At 40.7% G+C, this 17,809-nt stretch overlaps 3 protein-coding genes across 5 annotated transcripts in view; 1 reads left to right on the top strand and 2 right to left on the bottom strand.

The window, feature by feature from the left end:
- The window catches only part of LOC140306992 (zona pellucida sperm-binding protein 4-like), a 29,788-nt gene extending 26,939 nt beyond the window's left edge, over positions 1-2,849 (bottom strand). Inside the window, exon 1 of the mRNA XM_072385669.1 lies at positions 2,844-2,849. The gene's annotated coding sequence lies outside the window, so the exon portion shown is untranslated. The remainder of the gene's footprint in view (positions 1-2,843) is intronic.
- mapk8ip2 (mitogen-activated protein kinase 8 interacting protein 2) overlaps positions 1-11,463 on the top strand; it is a 28,758-nt gene extending 17,295 nt beyond the window's left edge. Inside the window, exons 3-14 of one of the 3 annotated variants that reach the window (XM_072385665.1) lie at positions 1,433-1,675; positions 1,772-1,850; positions 2,235-2,438; positions 2,844-5,088; positions 5,210-5,418; positions 5,958-6,033; positions 6,542-6,714; positions 6,797-6,906; positions 6,999-7,121; positions 7,222-7,292; positions 7,386-7,484; positions 9,140-11,463. In XM_072385665.1, coding sequence (XP_072241766.1) covers positions 1,433-1,675; positions 1,772-1,850; positions 2,235-2,438; positions 2,844-5,088; positions 5,210-5,418; positions 5,958-6,033; positions 6,542-6,714; positions 6,797-6,906; positions 6,999-7,121; positions 7,222-7,292; positions 7,386-7,484; positions 9,140-9,212 — 3,705 coding nt within the window. In that variant the 3' untranslated portion in view covers positions 9,213-11,463. The remainder of the gene's footprint in view (positions 1-1,432; positions 1,676-1,771; positions 1,851-2,234; positions 2,439-2,843; positions 5,089-5,209; positions 5,419-5,957; positions 6,034-6,541; positions 6,715-6,796; positions 6,907-6,998; positions 7,122-7,221; positions 7,293-7,385; positions 7,485-9,139) is intronic. The other 2 variants (XM_072385666.1, XM_072385667.1) reach the window with 2 other exon arrangements.
- A 66-nt stretch (positions 11,464-11,529) lies between these two features.
- Positions 11,530-14,857, bottom strand: arsa (arylsulfatase A). The gene is made up of 8 exons (XM_072385670.1): positions 14,371-14,857; positions 13,939-14,179; positions 13,593-13,811; positions 13,229-13,398; positions 12,875-12,999; positions 12,490-12,617; positions 12,300-12,402; positions 11,530-12,210 (listed from the first exon to the last, which is right to left on the bottom strand). The coding sequence occupies exons 1-8, from the start codon at positions 14,589-14,591 to the stop codon at positions 11,924-11,926; spliced, it is 1,494 nt and encodes a 497-aa protein (XP_072241771.1). The 5' UTR covers positions 14,592-14,857; the 3' UTR covers positions 11,530-11,923.
- Between the last annotated feature and the right edge of the window lie 2,952 nt (positions 14,858-17,809).

Genomic DNA, 17,809 nt, shown 5'->3' on the forward strand with positions numbered 1-17,809 from the left:
TCTGAGTACCGAAATCCAATTGTGAAGGCTCTATAATAAAGATGCAATCTCTTTATCAGAACCATCCCATAAAAGAGCTACAGGCTATTAGGAAACAAAAACATCACATGATTGTGATTGTTGAATATTGTAATAGTATATATATATATATAGTAATAGTATAGTATAGTATATATATATATATATATATATATATATATATATATATATATATATATATATATATATATATATATATATATATATATATCGAGAGAAACGAGAGAGAGATAATATACAGAGTTAATCTTAGATGTATTTTACACATTTCACTACTTGTACTTCTGTACTTGTGTTTGTCCTACTATTTCATGTCAAAATGTCAGTTGTATAAAAGTTCTATAGCCTACCATTTATTGCATGCAATCTTTTGTGATATTGATGTTGCACATGTTGACATCATATTGATGGTAAACCTTTGACATAGTGCAGCTCCAATCTATAATTCATTTTGTTCTAATCTTGAATGTAATAATCCTAGAATATTGTGTAGATTGGTTATGAAAGCTACTAAAGACTGTATAATGTACCGCATGTCCGCTTTCAGGGAAAATTTATAACCAAAGCTCTACTAAACAGATATTTAAACTGATATCATAATCTTGAATGAACTTGTTTAAACAGTAGAAGAGCAGACCTTTATCTATGAGTGGATCCATCCCCTGGCTCTCATTCATTCAATCAGTAATTTATTCATCAGAACCTTTGATACCCATGCACTACTGTTTCAGAAAGTCTTCTAACACATATTGGTAATCTGCTCATAAGCAGAAATACAACCCAAATGAGCATTTCCAAGTCAGCGCAAACACTCTGTTAACACATCACTTTTAATTGATTAAAGTTAGGAATCAAAACTATCAGGTTATTGAATGTAATGGTTTGGGCTAAAGTTAGATTACAGGTATCTAATTTGTAGGTTGTTGAGTTGACAGGTCAGTGTGATATTTCAAATAAACCTAAAAGGAAAAAAGGAATTGTAATAACTCTCTTGACCAGGTCAAACATAAGTTTTGTTTGAAATCTTATCACTCCAGAACACTGCTGACTCTCAAAGCTACACCTTGCTTCCTTATTTACATACACATTCATGGGCGCACACACTCAGAAGATCCAAGGCTACAGAAAGAACATTTCAGCAAAATGCACTGCTACTATAAACCTTGTTGCACAGTTGTCCACTTCAGCGCTCTAATATTTGTTGCATTTGCAAATATATTATGCTTCTGTCCATCTGCCCTCTTCATCTTTCAAACACACTTGTTCTACTTCTCGTTTCCCTTTGTTGTCAGATTACAAGATGTTTTCATATTATCTCAACTCTGTTGAGTGTGTGTAACTATAATGCATAACTCTAATTAGCCACCTCCCTCCCTCTATCTTCCTCTTTCAGGATTCCCTCATTCTGGAGAAGAATGACATACACCACCCAGTCTGCTCCTTCCAGGATGACTTCCAAGAGTTTGAGATGATTGACGATGAAGATGAGGATGATGAGGATGAAGAAGAGGAAGAAGAAGAAGAAGTGGACCCTGATGCGCCACCATCTCCCTCTGTCTCCCCTCCGCCCTCACCTACTCTTGGCACTCTGAAGAGCAGACCCACCACGCTGAACCTCACGACAGCTGTTTCGCAGGTAAGCGGACAGATGCCAAACACAGAGCATGTTCGAGCTCTTTGTAATGGAAACATACTAGGCTTTTAAATCTTTTACTTCTCTCTCTTTTCTCAGGATTCGCTGAACAACAACAGCAGCGCATCCCCAAAGAAAGGAAGCTGGCAGGACTCTCTTCGCAACCCAGTCTCCCAAGGTGAGAACATCATAAATCATCTATAAAACACTGGTTGTGAACTGTTATATTCTCATTTGTGTTTGTATTCATTTGTCTCTCCATCACACATGAAAGCTTTCACATGATCACCACTAATTTTGAAGTAATTTCAGGTCAAATAAACACATCTTTGTTGTAGTATTCAAGCACTGTTACTGCAATGACATGACTCTGATTTATATAGAATTGCCATGAGTCAATCATATAAAGTCTAACAGCAGTTAAAGGTCCCTTTTTTAACACCTTCAGTCTTTTCATTTATGTATTTCCCCACATGAGCAGTTTTATTGATACCTTGAATTTAGCTCAGTTTCTCGATTGCTTTACGCCCAGTAAGAACATAAATATTTACTGTACCTCCAGGCCGTCTGTCTCCAACCCACTCATGTCTGGAGGATGGTAGTCATGTGACAGGCCAGTGCCCAGCCTCTCCAGTTTCCAAGGCCCCAGGGTCTCAGAGCAAAGGTACTCCACCAAAACAGGCAGGGGAGGGCGGGAACCCCCAGTCTCCTCATAGGCCACTCCTCTGTGACATGGAGGGCAACAGGCGGGAGAGGCTCGAATACGGTAACAAGAAGGCCAGCCCAGCAAGCTTAGAGATCATCCCATTGACATCAGTGTTATGTAGTGCTGTGTTGTACAATGATGTGGTGTGAATTTGATTTCTGTGAAAAGTTCAACAAAACACTGTTATGTTAATTCTTACAACCACGATGCTCTAAACTCTAGTTTAATGAAACTAAAGGGTATGTTTTCAATAAGAAAAGTTAGCTGAATTTGTTCATTTTTCATTCTATTTTCATATGATTATAGACCAGTTAATATAATAATCATACTTATTGCATCCTCTGCTCATTAGGCATGTCTCGTTTTTGCATTCTTGTCATCATCTACTTAATAATCACCAGGGTCATGCTGTACTTTTGATCTCTTATGCCATTTTTTCTTTCTCCTCAACTTTTGTCTTCACAGGCTCATTTGGTCAGCACAACTCCCACCCACGCTCTACTGATTTCTCTGAGTCAAAGACAGACACTTCAATTCAGACAGCAAGAGTACCCTCCGTAGATGAGCACTCCCAGTGTTCAGACACAGAAGTGGACCATGACCTCAACAGCGACCACAACCACAAACACTCAAACCGGCGCGCTACAGACACGTACACAATCACCAGTGAGTCAGGGATGGAACCGGAGAATGATCTAGACCCAGATGGAACCAGTCGCTGCTTGTCATCCACTGCACCCATGGGAGCTAATGATAGTGCAGACACACCCTTGTCTGATGAAGAACTGGACAAGGATTTTGAAGTGGAGTTCATGTGTAAGGAGACCTACGATATGGTTTGTAAGGAGAATCAGTCGTCATACGTGGAATTCCCCTCCATTGAACCCTCGGAGCCTCCATCTTTCTCCAGTTATCAGTCATCAAGCCGCTCAGAAGCTCTTGACCACTCCAACAGCTCTGATGCTCCAGCTACCACAGAGGCAGCAGCTAACGATTCCACCTCTCCATCCTCAGACCCAGGAATAGCAGATATGAACCAGCGGGGATACATGACTTCAGACCAAGACAAGGACCTCAGCTCTCCAGGCTCTGACTCTGACATTGAAGGGGAGTTGGAGGCAGCATTTGGTTGTGGAGGCCCTGTGGCCTCCAACATGATCTCCTCTATCTCAGAGACAGAGTTGGACCTAACTAGTGATGAGAGCAGTAGTGGACGCTCGTCTCACCTCACCAACTCCATTGAGGAAGCCAGCTCGCCTACATCAGACCAGGAACTGGACCCAGATACAGAGTTAGAGCAAGACAGTGGAATTGTTGGACTGAAAGCATCACTGCTTCTGGGTCAGCCTGACCCAATCAAAGAAGGTTTTTCTTTACCCTCCCCTTCCCCTCTTCCTTCACCCACTATTGCCACACCCTCCCCTGTTGACTCACCCATATTACCGCCTGAGTCCTACGATGATGGACAAGCTCTGATGGGCCTGCAGAATGTGGATGATGAGCTTTCTTGTGAGCACCAGGCTGACCCAGATGAGACTCTGCCTCCAGCCCAGTGCTGTGAGGAAAGTCTGCCCAGATCTATGGTGCTCCAGATAGAACCAGACCACAGCCTTGAGAGCTTCAAGCGCTCCTTCTACCTGCCGGTAGGGCCAAGGCTAATGCCAAGTGCAGATGAATATGATGGAACAAGTGAGGGAGAGTCTGAATCAGAAAGTGAAGATGACCTAAGCGAGAACTCAGATTCTCCCTGGCTTCTCAGCAATTTAGTCAACAGGATGATCTCAGAGGGCTCATACCCGATCAGCTGCCCAGAGGAGTGTTTTAAGAGGAAGGTATCTGTGTCCGATACCATCTCACCATCTTCAGACATTGGAGAGGGAGATAGTCTCAATGATGAGGACCAGGACAAAAAAACAGGGATGGCGAGATCACAGGAGAGCGATTTGGAAGGTGAGGAGTACAGAAAGGAGAGGATGGAGCCAGGAGCAAAGGGTAGGAACGTTGAGTCTCCAAAAGAAGGAGTAATGATAGATTCCCATCTCTATATGAGCAACCCCACTGGAGATACCATTACCACATTGATTTTAGAACGCTGTGCAGACATTGAAAGGGGAACCACAAATTTCAGCTCCTTGTATACCACTAAAGACTGTGACAAGAACTCCACAGACAAACTATCTAAGAATGCCGGGAGACTGGAGGAAGATGAAGAGCCCAACAATGACTTTATAATCTTGGAGGGAATAAGGGATCTGGAATCCCCCAGTCTTAGTGAGAGTGTGGTCAGCGATAAAGATGAAGGACGAGAAACGGAGCCCAGACCAACAAGTCGCTCATCAGCATCTCTTGAGCGCATCACTGAGGTCAAACACAGCCTGACGCTTGACATACCCACTGCACAGACCAACCGCTGTTTCAGCTTTGCCTACTCCACAGACAATGAGGAAGAGGAGGATGACGGTGACTCTTATCCCTTCCTGGGCGGCTTAAGGAAGCAGTCCTATAGTGGTAGTGATTTAGAGCTTGACAGCTCTCCACCCATTGATTCCAGTGTGCAAGATCATCCGTTACCTGATAATGACATCCCACTGTGTGAGAAAGACCTGTCTCTGAGGCAGCCTAATGAGGATGATGGACTGGCTTATGACTCCATGAAGTACACACTAGTGGTGGATGAAAATACCACATTGGAACTAGTTAGCCTTAGAAGGTATGCCTGACAATATGTTTAAAAGTTAAGTAACTTAAGTATCAATTATTAAGTCTCAAGCCCTCTAGTCTTTCACTGTTCGCAGTTGTTAAGCCTTCAGCTGAGTGTTTTATCCTCTCAGGTGCACCTCCGTTCTGAGTGACGACAGTGAGCTTTCAACTCTATGCGATGAAGAGGCATCGGGGATAGGTGAGGTGGGGTATGGTCATGATGATGAGGAGGTGAGGCCAGAAATTCTCAGTTCTTCTGAAGATTCATCTCCTGAGGCAGACCTCCCATTTTCCAAGAAGTTCCTGAACGTGTTCGTTAACAGCACCTCCCGCTCCTCCAGTAAGCTGCACGCAGTTCTATTCCCTTTAAAAGTTTTGGAAATGTGTTTATGTCTACTTCGTGCTGAGAGGTGGACAAGAAGAAATCAGGAAGTCAGGAGCCTATTAGCTTTGCTAAAAACTAGAGGCAGAGGGAGATAGTTTGTCTGGCTCTGACAATGGGTTAAAAAAGATTACTTAAAAGCATTATACTAAAATGAGTTATTCAATGTCTCATTAGACATTACATTAGAGTTTAATACATCACTGTCAGCATGATACATTAACATGTGATCTAAATTTGGCAGGGGGCCCACCCACAACCAGTGAAAGTCATCAATCAGCGTCCTTGCCCTAAGATTTATATCTCTGAAGAAGAGTGATTTTGATAAAAATCTCATCATAAAAACTTTAATTTGCATTTATTTTTCAACAATTCCAGTCTGTCCTCATTAACTTACAATAAAAATTTTGTTGGTCTTTGAAAGAATATTTGTTACCCTTAAATCCTCTTATAACAGTTTGTAAGAAATAGCAATTACCTAACTGTCTCCTGTCTAGGTACAGAATCTTTTGGACTTTTCTCATGTACCATTAATGGAGAGGAGAGGGACCAGACACACAGGGCGGTCTACAGGTAAGCTTATGATGCCAATGATGACAAAAAGTTAATTGTAAAAGATGCAAACAATAACAATAGTTTTTTATTGCCTATAGAAATGGAGTGGTGGGATTATTTGAAGGAAAATAAATGTGCAGATAAAACCTAGTCTCTTTGTTTCACTGCTATTCCTCGTGCTGTCGGGGTCCTGCAGCAGTAATCCTGCCTCAGTAATTAAGTTAGGGAGGAAGGCAGGTGTCCTGGTTACAGCTGGGCTTGAGAGCTACTGGGTATCTGACAATAATCTGATCAGCCACCACCTGTGGCCACAGACAGGGGAATCAAGAAAAAAAGCTTTGTGCTTCTCCATTACATTTGTCCTCCTCCACCCTCTCTCTTATCTTTTCTCGCCAACTGTCTCCTTTCTCTGCTCCCACACTGGAAACCCAAACATTACATGAAGTGTAGTTTCGAGAGGGTAAAGAAAGTCTCTAATGAGACCTTTTTTTTTTTAATCCCTACCCGCCTCTGCTTCCCTCTGTAGGTTCATTCCCAGACATGCAGATGAGCTGGAGCTGGATGTGGATGATCCTTTATACGTAGAGGAAGAAGAGGATGACTACTGGTACAGAGGATACAACATGCGGACAGGGGAGAGAGGGATCTTCCCTGCCTTCTATGCCCATGAGGTCATCGGTCAGTCCAAAGAGTTGCTGGGTGAGTGGAGAGATGCATACATGTATTTTGTTTCATTTGATGAAGAATTTTACAGAAATCACATGGTTTTTATCACATATAGGCCTGAAAAGGAATCCAGCATGGATTGAGACTTTCAATGTTCAGTTTTTGGGGTCTGTTGAGGTACCTTATCACCAAGGCAATGGCATCCTCTGCGCTGCCATGCAAAAGGTCAGAAAAGTATACATATAACACGCATGAAACATATTTGTACCTATGATTAAAAGCCTTGTTTTAACGTAAGCATATTTTCTGTCTGTCAGATTGCAATATCGAGGAAACGAACGGTACATGTGAGACCTCCCTCTCTGTGTGAACTGGAGATCAGTTTGCAAGGAGTTAAACTAATCATGAGTCTGGAGGATGAATATGACACCCTTGATGAGGTTAAGACAAATAAATGATCAATAAATCCCTTATTTATCAAAAATAATCTTGCATAAGGAATTCATCAGTGATTAAGTTCTGTTTTCTGCTTCTCTTCAGTATGACAGATGTAGTCACTTCTTCCAGATGAAGAACATTTCGTTCTGCGGATGCCATCCGCGGAACAACTGGTAAAAACACAGTTGTCCTCTGCCCTCCTGTTACTACTGTACACTGTAACATCTGAGCGATTGCATCACATTGTTTTCTTCTCTCTACTACAGCTACTTTGGATTCATCACTAAGCATCCAATGCTGAACAGATTTGCTTGCCATGTGTTTGTATCCCAGGAGTCCATGCGGCCTGTAGCTGAGTGTGTAGGGTATGTTCAAATTATTGTCATCATGGCACTGCTCCATGTCAAAAGGGATGCAAAGGGGTTGTAAGGATTCTTATTTTTCATTTCTGTGTTTTGCCAAACTTGAGCAGGAGATAATCTAGGATCTAAGCTTTGCATTTGCAAAGGCATAAGAGACTAGACTCATATCCTCACCAGATTCTGCCCTCTGGAAAGAGATATGCTGTCTCACAAAACAAACAAGGTTATGGTTAGCGTCGTCCCCTCTGCTTTTAATCTCATTTGCACACTTAACCCCTTCCCAGAGTTTCATGACCCCTTCCAAAGTGCTGTGGACACTCCTGTGTGCAAACTAGTACTTTTTAAATGTTTTTTTCCCTTTAAGAAAAGAAACTGTACTGTTATGTAATTATTCATTGTGCTGTATATTGTATCATACTGACCTGAGCAAAATGAATTACCCTGTCTGGGATTACAGAGACAGAAAGTAACAAAGAGAATTTTCATTTTATTATACTTTGTTAAAACACTTCAATACATTTCAACTGGAAATGCTAAACCTTCCATTCAACAACAATTATCTGACTGCTGACATTTATCTGAATTTTAAGTGAAGATTTTACACAATGGATGATATAACAATAAGAAACAACACATTCCATCCATCCATCCATCATCTGCCGCTTATCCGAGGGTCGGGTCGCGGGGGCAGCAGCTTTAACAGAGAAACCCAGACGTCCCTGTCCCCGGCCACTTCCTCCAGCTCTTCTGGGGGGACCCCGAGGCTTTCCCAGGCCAGCCGAGAGACATAGTCTCTCCAACGTGTCCTGGGTCTTCCCCGGGGTCTCCTCCCTCCTTTAACAACACGTTGTTAAAGATTAAACCAGTGGTCCAGTTACTGGCTGCTTACAAAAGCAGTGTGAGGTCAGGGCCACAGAGTTGATAACAGCTAAAACAAATTGGGATTTTTTTTCCATCTAAACTTATTTCTTTGCCTCTCTTCAAGCAATGTTCAATCGATCCAATCCAAAGATCTCAGAAAAACCGATAAGCCTCTTACTTCAGCCCTCAGGAAGGTCCATATCTGAGTTGTTTATGATGTAAACTTAGAGGCCATGCTCACTAAGCCCTGCTTCACTATTGACAATGTAATGACACATTTAGTAATATATCAGTCACAAGGACAAAACCAGAGCATTTGCTTTAGTATTTTAACTTAAATTCAGTCCTTACACTGAAATAATGGAATATTTATAGCTGTTTTGTTATGTTAACTTAGGTAAATTATTTCAATACTTCTTTCATCATTGCACATTTACCTGATTTGAATATCCTGTGATAGTTAACTGCTGTAAATGTAATGTCAAGACAATGAAAATGCCAACTGAAGCCTGGAAATAATACATATTTAGCTGTGTGTTATATATATTCAAAGTGCCTGTTAAATGTTTGAGTTCTGTATTAAAGTACATTTTTAGTGCATTGTTACTTTCAACTGTTGGAGGTTGTGAACAGAGATTTTTTTAATTAAGAACAGGCAGCGGAGCTTTGGTTATTCCATCAGCTTCTCATCCGGCTGTCTGTGAACACAATCATTTGCACGACGTTCGCATTGCAAACAAACAAAGATCGTAAAAATGACTCAAATCATTAGTACCCATATGCCTTTTTTTTTGCAGACGAGCCTTCCAAGAGTACTACCAAGAACATCTGGAGTATGCCTGCCCTACCGAGGACATCTACCTGGAATGAGATGAGTTACCATGACAACCTTCTTCCTCTACAGCTTATGTACATTCATCAAGTTAGCCACAAGAGAGCGCTGTCAGTTTTTTTTCTGCTCCATTGTAAATTACTCTTATCCTAATGAAACTGGAATCCTCATTTCTACAGTATGCTTGTCAGTTAACTGATTTTGATCATCCCTCTTGCCTTGTTTAATTCCATTATCTCAATGGATCGATTGCCTGTTTCTTTTATCTTTTTCTATGATATAAAACTAAGATGCTGAGCACCTGTTTATTTTAAGGTTCCTCTTTTGAAATGAAAACAATATACCTACTACGGCTGTATCACTTTTCAATGCATGGCAAGTAGGATTACTGCACACAGACACAACCAGAAACACACATATCTAAGTGAATGGCAAGCATCGTAACAATCAGCGAGGGAATAGTGTCGAATCAAAAGGTTGGCATTTCAATGAACTGTAAATATGTTTTTGTTCAGTACTGACAAACAGCCAATTTGCTTTTTACTGATGGTGACATTGAAGCTGAGTAGAAAGAGAGAGTGGTCCTTGATTTAAGCTTCCCTCTGTGTCCCGTACAAACATAGTGTGTGTTGTAAATAACGTGTATAGAAAGTAGACATACAGGCACCTCATTCAGACTAATTAGGAAACCATTGAGACTGATTTTGTTCATAGTTTTGATGTGGGTAAAAATAACTCACTCTGACAGGATTAACAGCAGATGTAAGAAAAAGTGGACCTAGAATGAACTTTGATTGTCATTAGCTCCTCAGATATTTTTTCAACCTGGTTTACATCCAGTAACTGTTAGCAAATTTCAACGAATAGACACCACCATTTTCCTTCTGTCTTGTCCTTAAAGTTGCACTGCTTGTTGCCCTTTACCGTGAGGAGGTGAAACTTGCAAACTGTAGATCACTGTATGCTTCGATGCGACTGATGTGACTTTTAGGTCAAAGAAAGCAAACGCCCTCTGACAAGCCATATTCTCACAGTTCTGACTGTTTAACTCCAGTTTTTAATGATGGGCTAGTCTCCATTTTCTTTTGACTTGGAAGTTTCAATGAGGGAAAAGGAGTGACTCAGTCAACCAGTAGCTACATGCCAGTAACACTGCAGAGCACCTGATAATTCTCGGTCATGGTATCACATTGAAGTCCACTCTGTAATAAAGCATAAAAAACGGAGGTTTCACAGTTGTGTGATTTGTTAAACTTGATGTAATTTTCAAGTAAGATGGATAAAAGGGACAGCAACCTGTCATTTATTTATTTCTTGCTTGTAGTCTGGTCACATGTGACACAATAACCTGCGCTGCACCTTATATGGAAGAGGGGTATGTTAAAAGAGTCACCACAGTCCTTTGCTATCTGAAATTTCAGGCTTTCAAGTTTAATACCCCTAACGCCCCCCCTGTTGTATATTTAGACACTGTTGATCTTGTTCTGCTGTTTTCAGTCACAGTTGGAGCGAACAGGATTTCAGTGGTAAATACTTTCTGGAAGCTGATTTGGCAGGATGGAGGGTATTATTTACATGTGTATCGCTGTCAGTTAGATCATGTATATACAATAGCAAATCTATGATAGTGCCGTGTCCTTTATGTTTAGTATGTTGATGAAATTAATATGTACATTCATTAAAAAGAAATTTAAAAAAAAGAAGCTAACTACCAGATGAATACCCCAGGAAGAAAGTAAAACAGGTAAACATATATGTGATCAGCAATAATTTAATTTCAGTGTCTTCTGCTTCGGCTCAAGGTGTTTGGTATTGGTCCCCACCAACTCCATAACTCTCTGCAGACTGGCTTCAGCAGCACAGTTACGGCACATTTGAGCAATGCAACGTCCCTGTTATGTGACCAGACTTTCCAGCCAATCTGCTGTTAAGAGCTGAACAGTGACTGAGTCAGCTGCCACTGGAATACTATTATTGTGTCTTGCCGATTATAGTCATCACCTTTGAACTCAAACAACGTGGCCCATCTCTGATTATCTATTTGCTTCTATGTTTTTCTATCTCGTTATAGCCAAGTTAAAATTCCTCTTTTCACACAGCAACACAAAAACAACCTCTGAGGATGATCTCGTCCCATATAGCCGCTGAGAAATACAGTTAGACTGACATTCAACTTTATTACTTCAGCAAGATTCTTCACTGTATACCTAGAGCAAAACAGTATGTGACAGAACCAACATATCCTATCTTGTATCTTTAAAAACAAGAATTGTAAAATTCAAGGGAAAACCAAGAAAAAAAAGTCACTCTGCCTTGTCATGGGTTTGGTCTTACGAATAAAATATATGCTTGATGTCTGAAACATTTGTTGTCGTCTTTATTCATCCACTCATCAACTGCGAGATCAAAATGGGTTGAAGAACATTTTCAAATATAAAAGCTTTTTTTTTTTTTTTTAAGAAATAAAAGTGTTGAAATAGAAATGACAGTACAGATCAAATATGAATTCAAGTGGTTAAAGTCAGAAAACATACAGTACATGGTTAATGATTAGTTCTAAATGTAATCAGTGGTAAAGTCTCCTCACTGAGGAAAATGATGGTCTGCAACATTCAAGACAAGAAGATTAACAAACAAGCAGAAATGCATAACTGCAAAACAGTCATCATATTATGGTCATTTCATCAGTGATTTTCAAGTTCGGACCTTCCCGCACTGTCTTCACAAACAGCTGTGACACTTTGTCCCATCAACAGCTGCAGCAGCTTGGTTTGGGGCTACACTGAGGATTGCAGCAAGGCACAAGTTTTGGGTCTGTTCCTTTTGATATCTGGCTATCTCCAAACACCATGGAGGCTTCAAACCTCGCCTTGACCCTCTCAATCTGGTCCAGCACAGTTTGGATGTCGGGTCCAGATAGAGGATAGTGCTCCGAGGGGTCAGCCTCCAGGTCAAAAATAAGAGGGGGGTCATGCGCTTTGAGGGTTGCGAACACTGGACAGTCTGGATCTGGGGTGGTACCGCTGTGGGAAGCCCCTGGTAAAAAAATACAAACATTAAGTTAAAATCCCCTCGGTTTTAATGCTTTAACGCTTCACATTATGCAGAACGCTTCGCACGCATACCCCGTGTGTAGAAGTGAGCCTTGTATTTACCCAGCCTGAGTGCAAACAGGCCATACATTTCATTAGGATCTGTGGGGTAGAACATCATTGCCTCCCTTTTACTCTGCAAGACAGGGATGAAAGATGCATAATTCACCGTATTATTTGCAGCATTTCAGTCTTTAAAGAACATGAGGTACAATACTGCTACCTTCCCTTGGTTGACAAGAAGATTGGTCATATCAAACCCATCCAGCATCACTGGGGGAAGTTTGGCTCCAGCCAGGCTTGCAATGGTGGGGAGTACATCAAGAGTGCTGGCCATCTCATGGGTTACACCTTTAAACATGCATTCAGAAAAGAGCAGCAGTCACAATTTTCTTTTTTACTTTCAGAACTGATATGAAAGCACTCTGAGATGCATGAGAACAATGTGAAGCCCTACTGATATGATTAAAGCATGGTCAGCAGTAATGCTCATTATGTGTGGCACAAATAAGCAAAAGCAACACTGATGTCTTTATCTGGGAAAAATGATGGAAACAACCTTTTTGTCTTCAGAGACATCGTTAGCATATGGGCTTTAGTGTCCTAACCTGGCCTGATGGTCCCTGGCCAGTACGCAATGGCTGGCTCTCTCATGCCCCCCTCGTATGTGGTACCTTTGCCACATTTCAGTGGGCCGGAGTTTCCTCCGCGAGACATACGCATCAGTTCAGGCCTACACACAGAGACGTTGTAGATGCATGCATACAAGTTAAAACTGTCTTTTTTCAGCTATTTACCAAAACATATTGTAGTTACAGTTATGTAATGCATAACACCTAAGAGTACAGACTCTCATTTTCCATCTGATGATATTCACATCAGAATGGAGGAGAAATTAGAATTATAGCTCTTTGGTGTGCATCTGTACTGTGAAGCACCAACCAAACGACTTGTGAACCAACCCGTTGTCAGATGTGAATAAGACAAGTGTGTTGTTGATCACTCCTGTTTCTTCCAGAGTTGTAAGCAGGTCTCCTATGGTGTTGTCCAGCTCCAAGAGAGCATCTCCAAACGGACCTCTTAAGGAGCGACCTGCTGCCCCTAAACCTGCATACTGCGGGTAGTGGGTGTGCTGTAGGAGGCCATGGAAGAAGAGGCAAATATTGGATTATGAACAACAATCTAACCACAGGTGGTTGAAAAATTGTAATACTAAGTTGCTTTAAAAAAAAAAAACAATCATGGGAATGTACTGCAGATATTGAAAACATACGTCATCCTCTCCAGAGAAAAAGTTTTCTGTTCCAGACTATTCAATCTGCTTACATGTGAAGGATAGTAGAGGAAGAAAGGCTGTTTTCTCTTAGCAGCTGTTGTTATAAAGTTGGTTGCAAAGTCACTGTATGCCCTCTCCAGATCAAGGAAGTTGACTGGTTGCTGCTTGATCTCCTCATTGTGCATTAGTGGGACAGTTACGGTGCCAACATCACAAAATCCAAAACACTTCACGTCTGGGGGGAAACAAGTTAGGTTGTGGCAAGGACCCTGTGGCAAAAAAACAAACAAAAAAAACAGTGGCATAGAGGAGGAGATATAGAAACACACAATGCATGGGAGAAATGTCACTAACTGATTTTTCATATGTACCATTTCTGATCAGATACATACTGACCATGTCATGAGAGTATGGGATCCCCAGGTATTGGTCAAACCCTTGTTTGGTTGGGAGAAACGTACCATTGGCCCCAAATCCTAAGTGCCACTTCCCCATAGCAGCGGTGGCGTAGCCCAGAGGCTTCAGCACCTCAGCGATGGTGGTCTCATTCAGAGGAAGACCTCCTATGGAGCCTGGGTACAACACACCTGGGTAGATACCTGAGCGGGTCTGATAGCGGCCTGTCAGCAGAGACGCCCTAAGAATGAATAAATACAAGCAAAGTGGTTAATTAGTGGAAAGATCATTCAAAAATTTGGAAAGAACAAAGAAAGCTACAGCTTTAACTACTTACTTGTTAAATAGACTAATTAAGACATCACTCAAAAGTGACAGATTATCACAGTGCATTAGGCTGTATATCGGTTTGTCACACAGTCTGTTTTATACCTTGACGGGCTGCAGACAGGGCTGGTGCAGTAAAAATCTGTAAAGCGGAGTCCTCCTGCTGCCAGGCGGTCCAGGTTAGGAGTCACAGAACTGGGATGTCCATAACAGCCCAGGTCCCCGAAACCCAAATCATCCGCGAACAGGAGGACGAAATTCGGCGGTGAAGCCGAGCAGGTGTAAAACAGACAAATAACCAAACAGGTAAGGTAGGTGTGATCCATCCTGTGTGGTCTTAGTGAAGACGATCAACTGTCCCCAAATAATGCAACCCCAAATAATGTTGCATTTAACGTCCGTCGGTAATAGAATCCAAATTGCGTAAATTTTCTACCGAAGACGCGTGGCTGAAAGGGGCTTTATAGTTAATGTGTGAGCTAAAGCACTTTTATTAGAAGAAAACGGATTATTCCGACACGGAAATTCGACTTCGTCTGCGATCAATCTCATTACCACGGTGACCTGAATGCAGCGACTGAGTCACGCGCCTTTCACGGGAGTCGCACAGGGCTGACGTCGGTCTCGTAGAGGAAATGTAGTTTCATGACTTATGTTGGACTACATGATGAGGGTGAAGTAATTCAAACATCTTTAGGAAGCAGAGTTTTGTTTCTTTGATCATTCCTTTGCAATCTTTGCATGCATGAATGAATAAATAAATAATAAGTATAAATAAATAAATAAATAAAGCTCTCTAAAGGAGTACATTGTTAATTAAGCATCTATAATGGCTTGCCATCTTATTATTTGTTCTTATGTAAATAATTGATCAATAATTTATTCTAGATACATGTATAATTCCCCTGCTTCATGCTAAACCTCCAGAGCTGTTACAGGCTGTATGAACAGTAACTAGTATTGTATTTTTGATGGTTATTGGTTTTAAATAGCAGGGATATTAATAAGATAGCATTGGTGAAGTAGATGTACCCAAGTATTAACAGACTCATTACAAATATTTTGAGTTGAGGAATTTTTTTCTCTCTATTATTAATGATTTGCACTCCAAGTGTCTCTCAATATTGATTTCATAATTGGTTTGTTTGCAGTGATGTTTAATCATCAAAAGCTTCCAGGCTTTCTTTATTTCTGCCCCCAGGCTCCAAAATAATCATGTCATCAAGTCCATCCATTAACCATTTTGAATCAAATCTTAATCTTTTGCTTTTAATTTAGTTCATGGCCAGCTCAGTTCGTGGTCTTTGTAAAGTTCACTCTTAATTTAATCTAACATCCCCTCACTGCATTTGATTGTGTTGTTCTTTTGGATTTGATCTTGGTTCTTCACTTTGTTTTGCATCATGATTTTTTTCCTGATTAACCTTGACTTTTTTGTTTACAAATCAATTTTATTCATCAATTTAATCTCAACATTATCCTTGTTTTTCCTGTTCATGAGTTTGTTATCCCTTATGCTCTGCTGTAATCCATTTGTATATGTACCTGTTATTTTCTGTATTCCTACATGCAAATAATCTATCTGCTTTTATTGGAAAACACTTTAGATTAACTCCTGCTGTTTGAAATGATGTTGTAAGACTGAAGAGAACTAAGCATATATGAAACACATCAGTGCAGCGCTATGTAAGTCCAATTGGGCTTTCGTTAAAAAGTAGAACAAAGACTGCTTGTTAAGTATTTATCTGAGAAGTTATTTTGACTTATTGTAACTTATTTGTAGACGCAATGGTAAACTGTGTTGAATGTCAATGGTTTCATAGGTGAGTACATGTAGTGATTTGTACCATAGGATCGTTCACCATTCATTAATTGTTGTCTTCAATTCAATCTTTTGCCCACAAAAATTTCTTCAGGTTTGCAATATACAACAGCTGAATTGATAGAGTAACCAGTGTGATTGACATCAATTCACATTACATTGCCTTCACTTCGGCAGCTGTAGCTTTTATAGAGTTGGTCCAGATTGCAAAAAAGCAGGACCCCGAGCACCAAACCAGTTATCGTGTTACAGCATGGCTGCTTGCATGCATGGAAACACTAAGTGCAAGTGTTTCCCTTTGTTTTCTTCTCTAATGCCAAGATAATTTTGTATGTAACGTAACAATTAATCTAGCTGTGTCTGTAATCAATGCTAATTCACTGATTCAGTTTTTCACTCATTCAAAGTCTGACTCTTTTTAGTCAAGCTTCTATAAGACCTCCAACTTCTCTCCTTGTCTATTGGTGATCTTTTCCTGATGTATATGGCAGAAAATAAGGACCTAAGGACAGTTATTCCTTTTCCCGTGTGTTGTTTTCCATGAAGCAGAAAGGAAGAGGTGGAAGGTCAGGGAGACTGTTTGTTCCCCTCCCCTGAGATTGCTTATCTTCATTTTGTGCTGGTTCAGATAGTGTGTTGTTTCTTTTCTGAACTGTCTGAAACAGTGGTAACCACATCATGGACTGGGACTGTTTTCTCAGCGCAGTATAAAAAACAGTTTCTATATCTTTCCTGAGCTTTTTCTTTAATGTCAAACCTTGATGTGTGTCAGAAGCACGTCCTATTAACTATGAGGTTGTTGCATGATTAAATGCACAAAATACAAGTCCTTGAGTTTCCAGTCTCATATTATTAATTTCCTGAAAAAGGTATCATTCAATATCTAAGAAAATGTCTTGTACAGTAAGATTTAAATTAGTCTTGAAACTTTTCCAACTGTATCATTAATTGTAGATCATATATAGTTCTTGATCTTTTTTATAGCCCCGTCCAAACCTATTTATTTCTTTGTTTATACTGTTGTACTTGTCGCTGGCTGTGTGTGGGCCGTGTTTTTAAAAAAAATGTGCAGGGTAAAATTTCCTCGTTTCACCTTTGTTGAGTCTTTTTTCTATTCTTTATCTCATCAAAAGTTTAAATGAATTGTCACTCATTGAATTCTGTTTTTCTTTCGATTCTTTTCACTGCATTCCAACCTTGCTGAGAACAAGGTTTTATGAATATAACTCGCAAAACTGTGCGTGCCCTGCAGCTAAATGCTCCCCGCTGTGGCAGGACAGAGCCGCCCAGACAGTAGTTAGTCATATTCTCACGCTGCTCATCTGATGCTTTGTCTGCCACTCGATTAAAGATGTTTAGCTTTAGGGCCTGCGGCTGCATGCCCACCCTCTGTGGCAGACTTGGTGTCTGCCACTGATTTGAGCTGACACATGGTCAATTACGCAAACAAGAGGAGAAAAATAATCACTAGTGCAGTGCTCCAGAGGCCACTAAGATGAGTTGAAATGCATGTCATATGATTTTGTGATGTAGACAGAAAAGCAGGCCTATGTGTTTATTCTTTATCAGAGCCACTCTTCAGTGAGGGGGACAGGTAGGGAAAATTAGGGGACTACATACATTTAAATAGCTGGCATGATGGGTGAACTAGAGTAAGATGACATGAACTCACACTGTACCCTTAAAACACCAAAACCAATATGTGTGTGTTGTGGGGACTTC

Source organism: Leuresthes tenuis, unplaced genomic scaffold (genome assembly GCF_036924035.1).
Source record: "Leuresthes tenuis unplaced genomic scaffold, fLeuTen1.0.hap1 SCAF_5, whole genome shotgun sequence".
Classification (NCBI taxonomy): Eukaryota; Metazoa; Chordata; class Actinopteri; order Atheriniformes; family Atherinopsidae; genus Leuresthes; species Leuresthes tenuis.